Here is a 19417-nt window from a genome sequence, read left to right as displayed (position 1 = left end):
ATACCCCTCAACCCCCCACCCCCCTGCCCTGCCCATCAACCTGGTAATTTTAAGCCACAGCCACTATCAGGTAAATTGACAGGTTAATAAAAATAAATAATAAGATATAAAATCCTAATAAATTTGTAACTATGGTAAAATATAATTACTTGATGTTTTTCTTCAGGGCTTTCTCCAGTTTCTTCACTTGCTGTTTATAAAGTCTTAATTCATGCTGTGTGGGCCTGTAGAAAATAAATCATGTTGAACACATTCAATTTACTTAATAAAACTATAAAGATATTTAATAATAAAGTATACTCTATTACTTGTCATAAATATGCTTAAAAATTCTTAAAATATTTCATAATTGCTAATGAGGTATTTATTGGCCACTGGCTTTCTTCTTCTGTGTATCCCCTATTCAAAACTTTCTACCCACTTTCATTGTTATTAACCTATTACTTGCTTTTATAGTGAATTATCTCAAATGCACAAACAAGAATAGAGTAAAACAAATAGTGGTGTGTCCATGCCTCAAGCTTTATCAAAGCTGAATAGTAATCTGTTTAAAATCTTTTAACTAAAACCCTATACAGCTACTTCAAACTCCGTGTCCCTAATTACTGCCATTGCTCTCTCCTTCCCATATCATGGGCTTCCCTGGTGGCTCAGCTGGTAAAGAATCCACCTGCAATGCAGGAGATCCCAGTTCGATTCCTAGGTTGGGAAGATCTGCTGGAGAAGGGATAGGCTACCCATTCCAGTATTCTAGGGCTTCCCTTGTGGCTTAGATGGTAAAGAATCTGCCTGTAATGAGGGAGACCTGGGTTTGATCCCTAGTTTGAGAAGATCCCCTGGAGAAGGGAATGGCTACCCACTCCAGTATTCTGGTCTGGAGAATTCCATGGACTGTATAGTCCATGAGGTCACAAAGAGTCAGACACAAATGAGCAACTTTCACTTTCACTTCCCATACCACAGGTAACCACTAGCTCAAATTCACTGTTCATTATTCCCATGCATGTTTTACAAATTTTCCCCTCATATTTATATAACCATAAATTTACACATTACTATGTGGCAGGCTTTTAAACCTTACAGAAATGGTTTTTTATTATAGGTATCAGTTTCCTCTCCATTGAAGTATAAGCTTTACAAGAACAAGACATTTGTTTTGTTTGTTATATACAATATCAGAACTTAGGACCATGTCTAACTTACAATAGGTATCCAACAATATTTAATGAAAAGTCTCAACAGTGTACATTCATTATTACTTTCTGTCAACATGTAGAGTGCCTTCCTTCTGTGGTAGTATGCTTGTATATAAATAAACCTTTCTGTTGTATGCCATTTAAACTTTAAAATGTTTCTCCCTTCCCACAACACATGTATATGATGAAATAAGACATTCTAAAGTAATTTGGAAAAAAATTAAAATAAAAATAATTTGTGAAACGGAAACCTACTGGCATAGGCTAAATCTATTCTGAGTTCCCTACTGGCATAGGCTAAATCTATTCTGAGTTCCTAGCCAGTTTTATCTTCCTATTTTCTCACTCCCCTTGCTTATATATGTATTTTTGTTCTTTCTACCATATGAGAGACTAATGACTAAAATGAGTATACAAATATGAGATCCCCAACATTAGTTTTAGAGTAAAGGGGATAGGATGACTGATTTAACATTCAAAATTCCACTATTTGCTTAAATAAAAGTTAAAAATGACAAGTTTCTCTCACCTGGTTTCCAACTCTTTTTGAAGATTGAGCTTTTCACTTAAAAGTACATCTATCTTAGTTTTTGATTCCTTGAGTTGATTCTGTAATGACTGCAACATAGTTAATAAACAGTTAACTTTCCTAAGAGATTAGATTATTATTTTACTTTATTAAAAAGTATTTATCAATCTTATAGTCCCCCATACCATTAGAAGTCCGTTGTAAGTGGGTGATGCACTCAGGCTTCTATAATCTTCTTCTTCTGACTGACTTTCATCTTCTTTATATAGTCTATGAAAAAATATATGTAGTGAATTTATGAAAAAATTATCTCCAAAGGAAAAAAAATCTAGCTAACAAAAATTAAATCAATACAATAAGGGCTTGATAACCTCAACATAAACTAAAACTTAAACCAAATTTCCTACTTACTCTTACAGAAAATTGTATTAGAACATATTACTTATTAACTAGTACTACAGTATACATTTGCTCACTAATGCCTTAACTGGAATTTAAGATCCATGCAAACCAGAAGTTTGTCTGTCTTGTTCACCACTGTATCTCACTGCCCAGAATAGAGGGCTGAGGAAGGAGTACAAAAACACTTGTTGAATGAACAAATAATATTGTTTTCTCCTTCCAGTACTTTTAGATCACAAAAAACTATATCAAAAAATACAGAGTATAAGTGGACAAGGCCACAAATTTAGTGGCCCTGATTAAGTCTTGACATCTTCATTAATGAGTTGTATTATTTGGGTAAGTCAGTCTCTTAGAATTTTTCTTCTCATCTGTAGAACAGAGATAATTTCTATCACATCTACCTCACAAAATTGGTTTTAAAAGTAAATAAAAGACATCAAAACATTGTGTGAGCTACGAAGTACTCGCAAATCAGTATTAATGTTTTTAAAGCTGATAACACTAATACTGGGCTGTCCGAGACGGTAAACACTAGGTACATACAGGCAATGAGTGCTTGAAATATGCTAATCCAACTAGCCATTTTAATTCTATTTCATTTTAATTAAAATTTTAAAGGTGAAGCAGTGTAAAATATTCTTCTGTTAAACACTTCCTTAAAAAACTGGAAATAGAACTGCCTTATGATCCGGCAATCCCACTATTGGGCATACACACTGAGGAAACCAGAAGGGAAAGAGACACGTGTACCCCAATGTTCATCGCAGCACTGTTTATAATAGCCAGGACATGGAAGCAACCTAGATGCCCATCAGCAGATGAATGGATAAGAAAGCTGTGGTACCTATACACAATGGAGTATTACTCAGCCATTAAAAAGAATACATTTGAATCAGTTCTAATGAGGTGGATGAAACTGGAGCCTATTATACAGGGTGAAGTAAGCCAGAAAGAAAAACACCAATACAGTATACTAACACATATATATGGAATTTAGAGAGATGGTAACAATAACCCTGTGTACGAGACAGCAAAAGAGACACTGATGTATAGATCAGTCTTATGGATTCTGTGGGAGAGGGAGAGGGTGGGGAGATTTGGGAGAATGGCACTGAAACATGTATAATATCATGTATGAAACGAGTCGCCAGTCCAGGTTCGATGCACGATACTGGATGCTTGGGGCTGGTGCACTGGGATGACCCAGAGGGAGGGTATGGGGAGGGAGGAGGGAGGAGGGTTCAGGATGGGGAACACAGGTATACCTGTGGCAGATTCATTTCGATATTTGGCAAAACTAATACAATATTGTAAAGTTTAAAAATAAAATAAAATAAATCAAGTGGAGATAACATCTGAGACAGTAAAATAATTGAAATAGTAAACAAAAGAGACTGAAAGAATGTGTCACAAATTTCCTGATGAATGCTACATAATTTACTGCAGAACAAATTGGAAAAGCTGTTGGTTCAGAAGAGATGAAAAAAAAAAAAACTGATAAACAGGAGGTCATGAAAAGTAAAACACTTCTGAGCTTCAAAGGACATCATCAAGGGGGGAAAAAAAAGAAAATTTACAGAATGGGGTAAAATATTTGCAAACCTGATAAAGAATTTGTATCCAGAATTAATAAATAACTCATAATCTGACAAAAAGACAAGAAACTCAATTTAAAAATGGGCAAAGGACATCAGCAGGCATTTCCCCAAAATGCCTACTGTAAACATATAAGTGGACAGTAAACATATAAAAGACACTAATCATTAGTCCTTTGAGATATCACTTTAGGATATTCATAAAGTTGTGTCACTATCTCCACAATCAATTTTATTTATATTCTGGCCATGCCACGCAGCACATGGGGTTTTAGTTCCCCAACCAAGGGGAACTAAAATCCATGCACCCTATATTAGAAGCAGGGAGTCTTAACCACTGGAGCACCAGGGAAGTCCCTCCACAATCAATTTTAGAACATGTTCATCACCCATGGAGAAACACCTTCCCATTAGCAATTACTTTCCATGTACTCTCTACCCTAAGTCCCTACTCCACTACAATCCAGTTCCTAGGCAACTACTCATCTATTTTCTTTTTTTTATGGATTGCATATTCTGGACATTTCATGTAATGGAATTGCATATTTTGTGATGTTGGGTTGCAGCAAAAAAGGGGCTCAGGGCAGAGAATGACTGCTAATGGGTATGGCATTTTCTGTTTCTCAGTGGATGATGCCCATGTTCTAAAACTGATTGCAGATATGGTGACACAATTTGTGAATATTCTAAAACTACTCAATCATATACTTAAAAATGGTGAATTTCATGGCATGTGAATTAATCTCAATAAAGTTGTTATTTTATTTTTTTTCCCCACTGGAAAATAATTTTATTGCGATTCTACCAGCTATACAATCTGTTTTATTAGGCCCCTTCTTCCTTTGCAATTCGGTCCTTCTTAAGTGGTCCCACGAAGGTTTTCTTCTCCTCCACAGTCTGGAAGCGACCATGACCAAATTTGGAGGTGGTGTCAATAAATTTGAGGTCAATCTTCTCCAGGGCCCGCCATTTGGTCTGTACCAGCAAGGACTTGCGCAGAGTGAGCACTCACTTCTTGGTTCCCACCATGCAGCCTTTGAGCATGACAGTCATTGGTCACCTCACCGCAGTGGACAAAGCCACCCAGAGGGTTGATGCTCTTGTCAGACAGATCGTAATCAGTAGAGGCATTGTTCTTGATCAGTTTGCTGTCCTTGATGAGGTAGCCCTGACCAATCTTGTAGATCTTCTTGTCATCTCAGTGCGGTGATGGTAGCCTTTCTGCCCAGCCCAAACCACAGAGAAGGCCACCCAGGCAGGATGCCACACCCCAATATAGGCAACCTTGCGCAGCCCTTGGTGGGTCTTATGGGGCAGCTTCTTGGTGTGCCAATGGCTGGTGACACCTTTGTAGCCTTTGATCACCCCAATGATATCACCCCAATGATATCAATCATCTCATCCTGGCCAATGATATCAATCATCTCATCCTGGCCAAACACTTGGCTCACAGGGACCTGCTGCTCAAGCCTCTCACAGGCCCAGTCCAGTTTCTCAGCCACAGTGCCTCCGTTCACCTGGACCTCCATGAGATGGGCCTTCTTCTGGCACAGAGAAAGCAGGCGCATCTGGTTGTGGGCAATGACACGGATGACCTGACAGTACTTCTTCATGCTGCTGAAGTCCCTCTCAAGCTGCTTCTTGCCATCTACGTCCTGCCACTTCTTGCAGTATTTGGTGAAGGCCTTCTTCTTAGACTTATGCCAGTTCTCGTAGAAGCGCCTTTTGCACTCGTTGCTGATATGCTCAGCAAAGATGGTCTTCAAGGTCCGGAGGCCTCCGGGTGTCTCCATGTAACCCACGATGCCCACAATCACCATGGGCGGAGTCTCCACGATGGTCACAGCCTCCACAACTTCCTTCTTGTTCACCTTGGACCCTGGCCTATCAACCTCCCTCACAATGTGAGTCATGCCAGCCTTGTAGCCAAGAAAGGCAGTGAGGTGAACGGGCTTGGAAGAGTCATCCTTGGGGAAGCTCTTCACCTTCCCGTGGTGCCGGCTGCTGCGCTTCCGAGGCAGGAAACCCAGGGACCCGTGCCTGGGAGCAGAGAACTTCCTGTGAGACATCCTGCCGTCAGAAGCTGCTGGTAGAGGTAAAGCTGTTATTTTAAAAAGTTGTTAAATAAAAATGTTTTAGAATAATAAAGTAGATAATGATAGGAAAGTATTTTCAGCAAATACATGATACATTAAGAAATTTCCTCTCAACAGTCAAAAGAGAATCAAAGTCACTAAAATCAAAATTAACCACACAAAAAAACTTCTAAAGTAAGTTTTTAGCAAAATCTGAGCTTATAACTTTGGCTAGTAACAAAACATTTTGAGGTCTTACACAAAAATAGAAACTATTCTTACATGAAATAAATTATTTCCTATGAAAATTTTGCTGCAAAATTATGAGAAAATAACTAAAACATTTTTATAAAAAAAAAGGAAAGATCTTCAATCAAGCCCACAAACAACTGCCTGGAGAATACAAGACCTTTCTTATAATACCAAAGAGCAACTGATTTAATTTTTAAAATTACATTTATTTTTAGATGAATCAAATGCTCAATTAACACTGTGGGGATGTCCGTCATCGGAGGACCTCCAGGTTTATTAAGAAATGTTGACAATTGGAGGCTTTAAAAAAAAATCTGACTTATGGCACACCTTTGAATTTTATATATCTATCAAAGAAGAATTTCACCAAGATATGAAACAACCTTTTTCATTTTTCCACAACAGAAGGTAGCTCTGTAACATCAGAAATTTAGATTTACTAGGATTTTTAAAAGACTGCTTTTGCAGTCTTACTGTTTTGCTATACTGTATAAGACATATTGGAAATCTGCTAGTTTTTTGAAACAGACTGTGAATGTCATGAATTCAGTTGTTAAAATTATACAGCACATGTATAAATGCGACGCCACTTTGTAGGACCATTGAAACAAACAGAAAACAATGACTTTAACCATCTTTTGTGTTTTTTGTCAATGCTTATTGGTTGAGTCATGGAAAAGTTATAAAGACTAACTATACTGTTAACCTGAATTCAAAATTTTCTTGGAAAAAGAGTACTTACCAAATGCTCAAACACAAAAAATGGTGTGGTAGTGGTGTAGTCACTAAGTCATGTCCAACTCAAGTGACCCATGGACTGTAGCCCACCAGGCTCCTCTGTCCATGGGATTTTCCAGGCAATAATGGAGTGGTTTGACACTTCCTTCTCCAGGGAATCTTCCCAACCGAGGGATCAAACCTGGGTCTCCTGCACCGCAGGCAGACTCTTTACCAACTTAGCTACCAGGGAAGCCTTCTCACTCGTATCACTCTATATATGAGTAAGCAAAATTTGAAGCTCCAAAGAAAAAAAGGCATGTTTGTGTCTAGCTAATAGGTTATGAGAATTTACACTGAAATGAAACTTTATAATACAAATCAATATTGACTTCATACATGTTTTTCTAATATTAATAATATGAGATTTTTGTTTTAATCCACAGTGCAAATAAATTGGTTGTAAAACTACAAGAAAATTTCAAAGTTTGAAGTTTCTGGCTACTGATAGATTTAGAGTTGCTTTTCAATTTTGCAACATCCTTCTGAATTAAACAGAAGTTAGTGAATTTAAGTTGGGTATAGTTTTTAATCCTTAATTCAGTCAAACCAATTATTCTAAAAAAGATGAGTCAGTTGTATAAATCATGTAATCAATGATATCATTGATTACATGTTGAAATGGCAATATTTCAGATATTAAATAGATGAAAATGTATTTCACTGGTTTCTTTTTAACTTGGCTACATGAAAAATGCAAAATTATATATGTGGTTTTCATTACATTTCTATTTGAGACAGTTGTACTAACATCTCTCTCAGACCTTCTAAAACATGCTAGTCTTTAACAAATGACCATGACCAAATAAGGATACTGGGTCGCTTCTATATAAAGTACTAAGATAGATGTATGGAGAAGGAAACAGCAACCCACTCCAGAAATCTTGCCTGGATAATCCCATGGACAGAGGAGCCTAGCTGGCTACAGTCCATGGGGTCACAAAGAGTCAGACACGACTTGGTGACTAAACAACAACAAAAAGATAGATGTATTATGTAAAGTATTTCAATTTATTAGGTGAGGAACATTTAGAGGAGTTATTTAAATTTGCTCAAAGTCTCTCAAATAGTAAGCAGTACTGATGAGATTCAAACTGAAATCTCTCTACCTTCAAAGCCTGTGTACTCAAGATCATTTCCTATATACACTCTAAAATACCTGCCATTATGGCTATCTTGTTCTCTCAAGAGAAACCTAACATATATATAGTAGAGGAGACCAATTTTAAATTTATGCAGACCTAAAAGGAAATGAGCTTCAGTAAAGAATCCTCACTTTATTTTCCTAGAGTCCTTTATTTAGCATTGACAGATTTTGTGGGTTTTTCGAAGTAAAAACATAATCTTAAACATCCACAATTCTCATTTGGACATGGGATCCCCACAGCCAAATTCCTCCCACCCTTTCTCCAATGGCCTCCAGAAGCCCCAGGAGGGACCCAGTGTTGAACATTATGCTTCTTGCGGGTAGAGAGAAAGAGCAAAACTAGAGAAATCTTGTATTTTATTCTTCCCTAATCTGAATCATGTTCAATCAGAGGTGAACCTCAAAGTTACCTGCTTCCATTTCACAACACCACTTGAAAATTTTCTATCTAAACAGAAGGATGGAATTAGACAAGGAGACTTCACTTTACTAATTCATTATAGAGCTATTTTCCCTGGGGTAACTTTTCAAATGTCTCTAACATCTCAGAAGAAACTCAATCTGAATCTTGTAGTTGTTATTCCTATGTTACTTTTCTTGGTTCTTAATCCTATCTACCAAGCCAGGGAAATACCAACAGAAAAAGCTAGCAATATATTCCATTTAATCTATGTTGATATATTAACACTGGGTAAAGGAAAAATAGGTAAAGTAACAGAGCTGAGAACCTATCATTTTAAAACTTACTTTTCCTCTGTTTCAGAAATTTTAGCATGTTTGCAGTTTTCTAAGACTTCCAACTGCTTAACACTTGCATTCAAATTTCTGCTGCCTTGATTGCGACTTCCTCTGCTTTCCCCAAGTTTTCTCATGTATGGTGGCAGAAAGGAAAACCAGTCCACGGTATCCAGAAACTGCCTTTCACAAGCTCTCTGGAGGCCTTCTCAAGCCTGTGCCCTAAAGTAGAGGGTCCAGGTGGTATGCCATAGGTGTGCTGTGCCAAGATATTACAAATATGCCAAGCACTCAAGACAACTGGCCAGAGTTCTTGAGCCAATTACCCCAGTGTGGTATACAAACATCACTTTCTGCGTTTCACGATGAGAAAAACTTTGCACAACAATGCCCTTTAAAAAAGGGTGTTAAGCAGAGTGCTTCTACCTCTGCAAGAGGCCCATGTCCCATCTGTCTTCTTCCTGTGTCTTGCTCCCTTAGCTCTACAGGTACATACATCCTTCTCCTGTGCCTCCTATTTATCCTACTTAGACCTCCAAATCATAACCCATCTTCCTTCATTTTCTCTTTTCTTTCACTTCTTTCAAGTAATATAATACTTGTCAGTTAATTCTTATACCCTCTTTTTAGAGCTCACCTGCTTCTTCAGGTGATACTAATATCCTATTGCTGCTAAGTCACTTCAGTCGTGCCTGACTCTATGCGACCCCATAAACGGCAGCCCACCAGGCTCCGCTGTCCCTGGGATTCTCCAGGCAAGAACAATATCCTACTAGTAGATCTCAAAATACACCTTGAAGTTGCTACTATCTATCAAGTTATTTACTCTTAGAAAAGAGACAGTTAAGTTTTCTTCATTCAATGAACTATGAAAAACCCTCTCCTTAGGATAGACTCTTCATCACTGCAAAGTATAAATGACTTCTGCTTTTTCATCTGTGAGAATATTGTGTATAACACAGTCGCTAATTTATTCCTATATCTTTTCTCCCGTAAGAGCGGACTCATTTGAAAAGACCCTGATGCTGGGAAAGATTGAGGGCAGGAGGATAAGGGGACGACGGAGGAGGAGATGGTTGGATGGCATCTCTGACTCAATGGACACGGGTTTGTGTGGACTCTGAGAGTTGGTGATGGTCAGGGAGGCCTGGCGTGCTGCGGTTCATGGGATCGCAAAGAGTCGGACACGACTGAGTGACTGAATTGAACTGAACTGAACTGGGAGACATTCAATCCAAGTATCTGACCTAGGCATAATTTGTACAAGCCAAAGTACTTCACTTTAGTTAGTCCATGATGATGGGATTGTTAAGCAAAAAAGTAATTCTTTTCCTTCAAGATTTCATTCCTCAATCCCAGATGTTCACTATAAACTCATGACAAGCAAATTCAACACCACCTGCAATAGCCTCAATCCTTTTATTTAGAGGACCCCAGTTTATGTAACTTCAGAGGCAATCTCTCACACCACATTCTACCTGAGACATTTCAAAGATGGCTACACTAAATCTTCTCTACTCTGACTTCAAATCCCAAATGCTCTCTTCATCAACTGGATTGGGGGTCAGCAATCTGCTGCCTGTAGGCCACAGCCAGCAGGTTTTTTTTTTTTAATTAATGTTTTATGGAACATGGACATGTCAATTCATTTACTTATTGTCTATGGCTGATTTCATCCTGTAACAGAGTTGAGCTATTGTGAGAGACTATACAGATTAAAATGCCTAAAATACAGTCTGGCCCTTTACAGGAAAAGTCATCCAACTCCTGAATCTACATTAGAATTTACTAAAGATATAGAGTAAAGGTTGCAGATAATATTCAATCTGGACCATATAATATTTTTAAGAGCACTCAGTGTTAATTGCAAACATTAAAAGTCTGATTTCATTTATAAACTGAACTTTCTAACTTCTCAAAAAAGCAGATTTAGCTACAGTGGGCTCACATTACTGCATGGCATCAACTGGCTAGAGTATATAATAAATGGCCCCTTAAGACAGCTCTCCAGTTTGGCACAGTTCCCACCTAACCTGCTTTACTCATTTTTGATTTTCTGTGAGCATACCAATCTATAACCTCTCAAGCTATGAAATTCTTCATTTTGCTTCTCTTCACTCTGACATACTGTGACTGTTCATTTTAGTGTGAACTTGGCTAGACTATGGTGCCCTGCTACTTGGTTAAACACCAGTCTAAACACTGTCGTGAGGTTATTTTTTAGATGTGACAAACATTTAAATCAATAGACTTTGAATAAAGCAGATTACTCTTCACAATGTGGGTGAGCCCTGTGCAATTAGTTAAAGACCTTAGAAGGAAAGATTGAAACCTTCAAGAAGGGAGGTATTCTGCCTCCAGATTGCCTTCAGCCTCAACACTGCAACATCAACTCTTCACTGGGTCTCCAGCTTGCATGCCAGCCTCACAGATTCAGACTTGCCAGCTTCACAATCACATGAACCTATTTCTTTAAGACAATTTACTCTCTGTATATAAGTGTACATTCTACTGGTTCTGTTTCTTGCTAGAACCCTAATATACATACTTACAACCCCATTACCCAGGTTTTCTATATCAAAGGAAACAGTACCTTCCTTCTTTCCAAGGCCAATGATGTCTTTTGTTCATTTATAGCTTACTCTTGGTCCTCTATGGGAAAGACTGCTCTCCATAGGTTACTACCTCTATCTATGAATATATCAACAAATCCCTTAAAGTTCAGAGAAACTGGCTTAATTATAGTGCCATTAAAAAGCCTACTCTTTTACATCTATGAACTTTTGCTTATAGCATACAAGCAGTCTTTTTTTTTTTTGCCTTTCTGCTTTCCCAAATTGTACTTATTCAAGCTCAAGCACAACCCCCATCTATTTTGTAATGGCTTCCCTGTTTTCTCCATCCAAAACCAATTTGTTCCTGTTATCAACTCCTGTATTACTGACTGTACAGTTTTTAGTAATTACTTTTATTGTGACATTATATATTAGGGCATTATATATATTAAATATATATAAGTATATATATTTAAGTCTCACATTATTTTTCTTAACTATTAATGTGTTTACATTTAATCTCCTTTACTAGACTGCAAACTCCTAGGAGGTTAAGAATCATGTTCAAAACATTTTCCTATCTCTACAGAATCTAACACCATGTCTACCATCTTAAAAGACAGCTTCATTTGAAAGAGAAGGTCCCTGAAGTTATTTGATGTTTATCTATTTTATCTGTTCAGTACTAAAAATAGAACATGGCAGAAAGTAGGTGCTTAAATAAATATTTGTTAAAAGAACTGTTCCATTTATAAACAGTGGAACAAAATAGCCTTTATATTAAAAGCCTTAGATATTTATATTAAAGTACTTTAGATTATTTGGCCTTAGATATCTTTCAGCAATTTTTGGTTAGTCAAAGACCATCATTTAAAATTTTACCCTTATTGCTTTAATCAGAGGTGATAACTGTGGTTTATTCTATATACTTGATTTTACACTATAATGTTTTATCTTTATCTCATAAATCTGCATACTAATTAATTAGGCTGTACTTTGGCAGGAAGCTAATCCAATCCTACACACTGTGTTGATATGCTCAGTAACTATCTAGTGGCTAGATGACATCAGCAGAACAAATCATAATACCTCAACAAAATAAAAATACTATTTCTTCTGTGACCAATACTTAGTGATTATTAAATATACATATTTTAATATAAATGAAACAATGGATTTTAACATAAGTGGTAAAGTACAGTCTTAAAAGATTCTTTATAAAAAGGAATTTATAGTTACATATTAGGTAAATTATACACATATCTGTAGATTTTCAAAGCATATTTAATGTTTCAAAAGGCCATAAAAACTTTTGTTGTAATTCACAACTTGATAATTACTTCCAAAATTTTAATACAGGACAAGTCATACCTTTGTTTATGAAATTTTCTAATTTTAGATTCATAGTAATCAATAAGGCAAAGCAACCTAGAAAACAGATGAGTTATTTTCAAAATGTGGTATTGGAACATTTACTATTGTCTCTATTCAATTTCATATTATAGTGATAAATATCTGCAAATTCATAAAAAAGGTAAGTGATTTTTGCCAGAAGTATCCCACTATGCCATATATTTTAATTTTAATGTACACATTTTTAAATAACCACAGACATTAAATCTCAACATATTAAATGTATATTCTCCTTGATCAAACAGGTCTACCTTTAACAATCACTCCTACAGAAACATTTGCCCAAGGCTATCACTTAAGATGAACAAAGTTGTTCAATTCATTAGGAGTGAAAACTCAGACACAACGTAAACATTCTGCAACAAGGGAAAAGTTAAATAATGGCACATCCATATTATAGAAAATGAGGAGGCATTAGAAGAGATAATGTAAATTTGTAGGAAAAAATTAATGTTGCATAACCAAATGTATAACTATTTTTTAAAGAAAGTAGGTGTATATGAGTCTATGTACTGAAAATTAACTATATGGATTCTTGCTGCTGCTGCTAAGTCGCTTCAGTCGTGTCCAACTCTGTGCGACCCCATAGACGGCAGCCCACCAGGCTCCCCCGTCCCTGGGATTCTCCAGGCAAGAACACTGGAGTGGGTTGCCATTTCCTTCTCCAATGAGTGAAAGTGAAAAGTGAAAGTGAAGTCGCTCAGTTGTGCCCGACTCTTAGTGACCCCATGGACTGCAGCCCACCAGGCTCCTCCATCCATGGGATTTTCCAGGTAAGAGTACTGGAGTGGGGTGCCATTGCGTTCTCCATATGGCTTCTTAACTGAGGGATAATATTACCCGAACTGGGGATGGTACTGGTTGTCACACTGAATAGTTGCGGAGGGAGCAAAGATGCTTAAAAGTTCATTAATGAACAAATGAATGCTCATCATGCCCTACAATGAAGAATGGTCCCACCCAAAACGTCAACAGTACTATTGCTGTGAAACGCTAGGAAGAACATAAACCAAACTGTTAAAAGTTGTTATCTCCAGGATATGGAATTAGGAGAAGTAAGCAGGTTTATAATATATTATTTTATACACTTTTATAGTTTGAATTTTTGTAGACATGCAGTGCTTTTCTAATTTAAAAAAATCCTCAAAGAAAAATAAAATAACACTACACTTTCACATACTATTCTGTTTAAAGCAAGAATTTTTAGTATTTCACTCTTGTCTTGGGAAAATTACTCATCAATCTCCTTTTTTCAGAACTAATTCAACCAGTTGTGCTTTTAACATCATAACTTTTTTGAATTATTTTTTCCCTTCAACTTTCCCAATCCCAACACATTCCAGCTTTCATATTATTCTGCAAATATGCTTTAATTTCCTTTATATACTTTACAAACCCTCTCACCTCCCTCCTCCCCCAATGCTACTATCCCATTTCTATTTTTCCTGCATGATAAACTTCATTCATTCTGAATGACTATTACCTCTACCGTCAATAAACTTTTAAGGAAGACTTACTATGTGTCAAACTAGCAATTGAGCAAATAAGACAGTAGGAAGACAAACACAAACCGATGAGGTGGCGTATAAAACTCCTCACCACCCTCTCCTTCAAACACTCTTGTTCCTCAGTGAGCCTGACACCCAAATGTAACTCCTCTTCTGCCTTTTCTTTCTCTGTCTAAACTTTAAAGCTCTATGGAGTTGGGTCTTTCTAACTATAGGACTGATGGGGCTTCCCAGTAGCTCAGAAGTAAAGAATCCATCTGCAATGCAGGAGATGTGGGTTTGATCCCTGGGTCAGGAAGATCCCCTGGAGAAGGAAACTGTAACCCACCCCGGTGTTCTTGCCTAGGAAATCCCATGGACAGAGGAAACTGGAGGGCCATGGGGTGGCAGAGTCAGACACAACTTAGCAACTAAACAACAATAGGCATGATATCTCTATGTGGCTGACAGAAGATGTCTAAGTACATGTTCATAGATAAGTCCATCCTCCTCCTGTCCCTTTCCCCAAATCTAGCTTGAAATCTGGCTATCTTTGACTTCTCTCCTTCTTTCAACATCTACAGTCAATCGGTATAGACAATTCCTGTCCATCTCTGCAGTATCTCTTCTTTCTTTTTAGATCTGCGTTATTTCCCAACTAGACTATTACAACTGATCATTAACTGCTTACTCTAAAAAATAAGAATTAAACTGAAGGAAATGAGCACCGCTTTTACCTTCCCTGTAACAAACCATACAGGGAAACCAGACAGTCCCTACTCAATAGGAAAGGTGCTTTTTCTTAATGGAAGAACTCCAGCAAGAAAAAAAGAAAAAAAGGGATAGCAGAATTACAAACAAGATAAATGAGAGAAACCATCAGATGAGAAGAGAATGGGAAATTTTATAGGAGAAGGATCAGATTGTTGCTATTTAAACCCCTGAACAATCTTAGCATCCCTGAGAGAAGCTCTACTAAACATATATGTTATTAGAAGAATAAATTATCACCTATGAAGTATGTCACCAAAAATACTTGCATCTGAATTTAGATTTAACTTCCAGTTTAGAGGGAACACAGGAGACAGAAGAATAAATTAAATGACATAAGGAAGCAAATAGACAAATCTAGCATGTACCTCTCCAGGAAAACCAATCATTTTCTTCAACAAGTTAATGACATTAAAACAAACAAAAAAGGGCAGAGAAGAGGAAGAGGAAGATTCCACCAGTTTAAGAGAGAAAACCATACCCAAGATGAAATCTATTTTTGAAAAAATGATGAGTCTAGCTACATATCAATTTATGTAGCAAACATTACTGTTTATCCAAGACGGTATGAGGAACTCTTTTGCAGAGATAAGAAAACACTCTATTTTGAGTGATAATGCGTTCTTCTTCTTCCTGTGTTAACCTATAGATATCCTTCTGCAAGGCAGCAATAGTCTCTTGTTGCTCCATTCGTTTTATCTTATAATGTTCACATTTTGCCTGTAAGAAATTTTTCAAAAAATAAATTACAATATGTACATCTAAGACATGCTGTTCTCACAATATTGTACAAAAAGCTATCCTCACAATTTCTATGAAGCTGTCTTATTCAAGAACTTCAGTAGGGAGGCTGTTTTTAAATGGGTACAAGGTCCAGGAACAATGATACATCATAAATGCAAAAACTGTAACAAGTAAAATCAGCATAAAATGGGGAAAATATTGTTTATACTCGCATGCATTTAAGGATACATAATAAGTAAAAGAACTCAATCTTTGTAAAACTAAGTTTATATACAGGTTTAGATGAAAATGATAATCAGGAAGGGGCCAATATTAAAGATCCTGAAAAGAACCAAGAATTAAAATTACGATTCTTAAATGATCAATGATAATTCAGGATTTCATATGGTTTAATTAACTTAGGCATTCATGTAATGTGGGAGACTGCACACTCAGCATAATCAGGAATTTGTTAAGAAATAATATATACACCCAAGATTTATGCAAGGGAATGTAAATCCTGAATACTCTCTTTTGTCTTCAGTGAAATACCACTGGCCTGGTTTTCCTAAAAGACTCTGATGCTAGGAAAGACTGAAGGCAGGAGGAGAAGGAGATGACAGAGGACGAGATGGTTGGATGGCATCACCAACTCAATGGATATGAGTTTGAGCAAGCTCCAGAAGATGGTAAAGGACAAGGAAGCCTGGCATGCTGCAGTCCATGGGGTTGCAAAGAGTCAGACACAACTAAGCAAATGAACAACAATGGCTTCTATCCCTCTAGGTCCTTTGAAAGGTCATTATCAGCAGCATCATCATTATTAATACACTTTTTATAAAAAGTTCAGTGAGAAGCCCTATCCCCATCTATCTGCACAATATTAAGACACTACTTTCAGAAGAGGTGCACATCTAAGCACATGTTTTCCTACCCATAGTGTGAAGTTTGCACAGACTTAGAGACCCTCAGGGGAAAAAAGAAGACTAAGCTTCTGGGTACCACACCATCTCTCAGTAACCACCAGCTACACCCAGAATTTATTCTCTGCCTCAGCCCCACCCTGAGCCAGGCAGGAGATCTATAGTCAGGTGACTTAAAACTAGAATGACTGAATTTTTCAAGGTTGCATGATATAAAAGAATCACTTGTATCTCTCCTAAGACATCCTATGAGGTTAGCATTACCCTAGTACCCAAACCAGACAACACAAGCAAAAGAGAACCACAAACCGATATCCCATCATTTAAACAATGATGCAAAAATGCAACAAACTGAGTTTAGCAAACCAAATTCTAAGCAGCATATTAAAAGGATTATACACCATTACCAAGTAGGATTATTCCTGGAATGCAGGAATGGTTCAACATATGGGAAAAAAAAAAAACAACGTAATGCACTACATTAACAAAATAAAAGGAGAAAAAAAAAAAACAAAAACACACACATGATAATCTCAACCAGTGCAGAGAAAGCATTTGACAAAGTTCAATGCCTTTTCATGATAAAAACACTCGAACTAGGAATAGAAGGAAACTACTTCAACACAACAAAAGCCATCTATGAAAACATCATATTCTATGAAAACATCATATTCAACATTAAAAGACTGAAAACCTTTCCTCTAAGATCAGGAACCATGCAAAGATAATTGCATTCACCATTTCTGTTCTATATAGTACTGGAAGTCCTAGCCAGAGCAATTAAGCATGAAGAAGAAATAAAAGGCATTCAAATTGGAAAGGAAGAAGTAAAATTATCTCTTTGCAGATGATATGATCTAAAACACAGAAAACCTTAAAGAGTCCACCAAAAAAAAACCCAAAAACCCATTAGAATAAATGAATTCAGAAAGCACCAGAATACAAAGTCAATGCAAAAAATCAATTTTATGTCTATACACTAACAATGAACAATTTAAAAAGAAAATCAAGAAAACAATTCCACGTATAGTAGTATCAAAAACAATAAAAGAAAGAATAAAGCAAGAAGGCAAAAGAATTATACACTGAATATTATACAAGTTGTTGAAGGAAACGGAAGACAGAAATTACTAGGAAAATATCCTGTGTTCATAGACTGGAAGACTTAATATTGTTAAGATGTCAATACTATACAAAGTGGTCTACAGATTTAATGCAATCTCTATCAAAATCCCAATGACATTTTTGCAGAAATAGAAATGGAAACAACATATGTTCATCAACAGACAAATGGATTACGATATATATATATAGATAGTATATAGATATATACACACACACACACAATCGAATACTACTCAGACTTACAAAAGAATTAAATAATGTCATCTACCAACAACACGATCGGACCCAGAAGTTATCACACTAAAAGAAGCAAAGTCATAAAAGACAAATATAGTGTGAAATCACTTATATGTGGAATCTAAAATAGTATATAAATGGACTTATTTTAAAAATGGAAACAGACTCAAAGAGAGAAAACAAACCAATGGTTACCAAAGGGGTAGGGGGTGAGGAATAAATTGGGAGTTTGGGACTAGCAGATACAGACCACTATATATAAAATAGATACACACCTAGGTTCTACTGTATATCGCAGGGAACTATATTCAAAATCTTGTAATAACCTATAATGAAAAGTATGTTTGTACTGAATCAATTTGCTGGGAGTCATCCTAAAGTTCATACCCTCAGGAGATCCCACATAGCCAAATCAATCTTGTTAAAGCTCTCACATTTCCTGATTTCAAAGGTGACTTGATGATCAACATGATCATGATGATCAACACCAACATGATCAAAACAGTGTGGTACTGGCATTAAAGACAGAGACTAATGGAGTAGGATGAATACCTCAGAAGCAATACTGCATATTCGCAGTCAAATTATTTTCAACAAGCATGCCAAGATCATTCAATCGGAAAAGAACAGGCTCTGTTCAACAAATAATGTTGGGAAAACTAGGTGTATACATGTAAAAAATGAAGTTGGATGCTTACCTATAGCACATACAAAAGTTAATTTAAAATGGATCAAACTTCTAAAGGTAAGAGCTAAAAATATAAAACTCTTAGAAGAAAACATAAGGCAAAAGCTTCATGACATTGGATTTGACAACCATTTCTTGGTTATGACATCAAAAGCATAAGCAACAAAATAAAAAATATATAAATTTGACTTTATTAGAATTCAAACTTTTGTGCATTGAAAAACACTAGAATAAAATGCCAACTCACAAAACGAGAAAAAATATTTGCAAATAACATTGGACTGGCCAAAAAGTTCGTTCAGGTTTTGCTGCACCATCTCACAGGAAAACCTGAACAAAACCCAAACAAACTTTTACTTCTGATAAGGAGTCAATACTCAGAATAAATAACTCCTACAACTCAACAAAAACATAAGTCTGATTTTAAAATGGGCAAAGGACTTGAATAGACGTTTCTTTAAAAAGAGATACACAAACGACCAATAAGCACATGAAAAGATGCTTAACATCACTAACCATCAGGGAAATGCAATATAAAACCACAATGAGAAACCATTTCACACCCATTAGGATGGCTACTACTAACAAAAAAAAAACAAAACAAAAAATAAATAAATAAATAAATAAAAACAAAAATAGAAAACAAGTGTGGCTAAGAATGTAGAGAAACTGGAAATCTTGTGCATTGCTGGTGGGAATGTAAATGGTACAGCCACTATGGAAAAGAGTATGGCAGTTACTCAAAAAATGAAACATAAAATTACCATGCATGTGCCAAGTCACT

The 19417-nt window shown here is 36.4% G+C and overlaps 1 protein-coding gene and 1 pseudogene across 9 annotated transcripts in view; both read right to left on the bottom strand.

Annotated features, from left to right (window-relative positions):
- The window catches only part of CEP70 (centrosomal protein 70), an 87510-nt gene that overhangs the window by 32701 nt on the left and 35392 nt on the right, over positions 1 to 19417 (bottom strand). For 7 of the 9 annotated variants that reach the window (XM_061420522.1, XM_061420533.1, XM_061420550.1 and 4 more), the window contains 5 exons: positions 15488 to 15657; positions 12638 to 12694; positions 1911 to 1995; positions 1726 to 1814; positions 150 to 224 (listed from right to left, as the gene is read on the bottom strand). In XM_061420522.1, coding sequence (XP_061276506.1) covers positions 150 to 224; positions 1726 to 1814; positions 1911 to 1995; positions 12638 to 12694; positions 15488 to 15657 — 476 coding nt within the window. Of the gene's footprint in view, positions 1 to 149; positions 225 to 1725; positions 1815 to 1910; positions 1996 to 12637; positions 12695 to 15483; positions 15658 to 19417 lie in introns of those variants that run through there. The other 2 variants (XM_061420505.1, XM_061420560.1) reach the window with 2 other exon arrangements.
- Positions 2004 to 7409, bottom strand: LOC133249773 (large ribosomal subunit protein uL3-like; annotated as a pseudogene).

This window comes from Bos javanicus, chromosome 1 (genome assembly GCF_032452875.1).
Source record: "Bos javanicus breed banteng chromosome 1, ARS-OSU_banteng_1.0, whole genome shotgun sequence".
Classification (NCBI taxonomy): domain Eukaryota; kingdom Metazoa; phylum Chordata; class Mammalia; order Artiodactyla; family Bovidae; genus Bos; species Bos javanicus.
The sequence above is the reverse complement of the archived record's forward strand: the minus strand, read 5'-3'. Positions and strand labels throughout refer to the sequence as shown.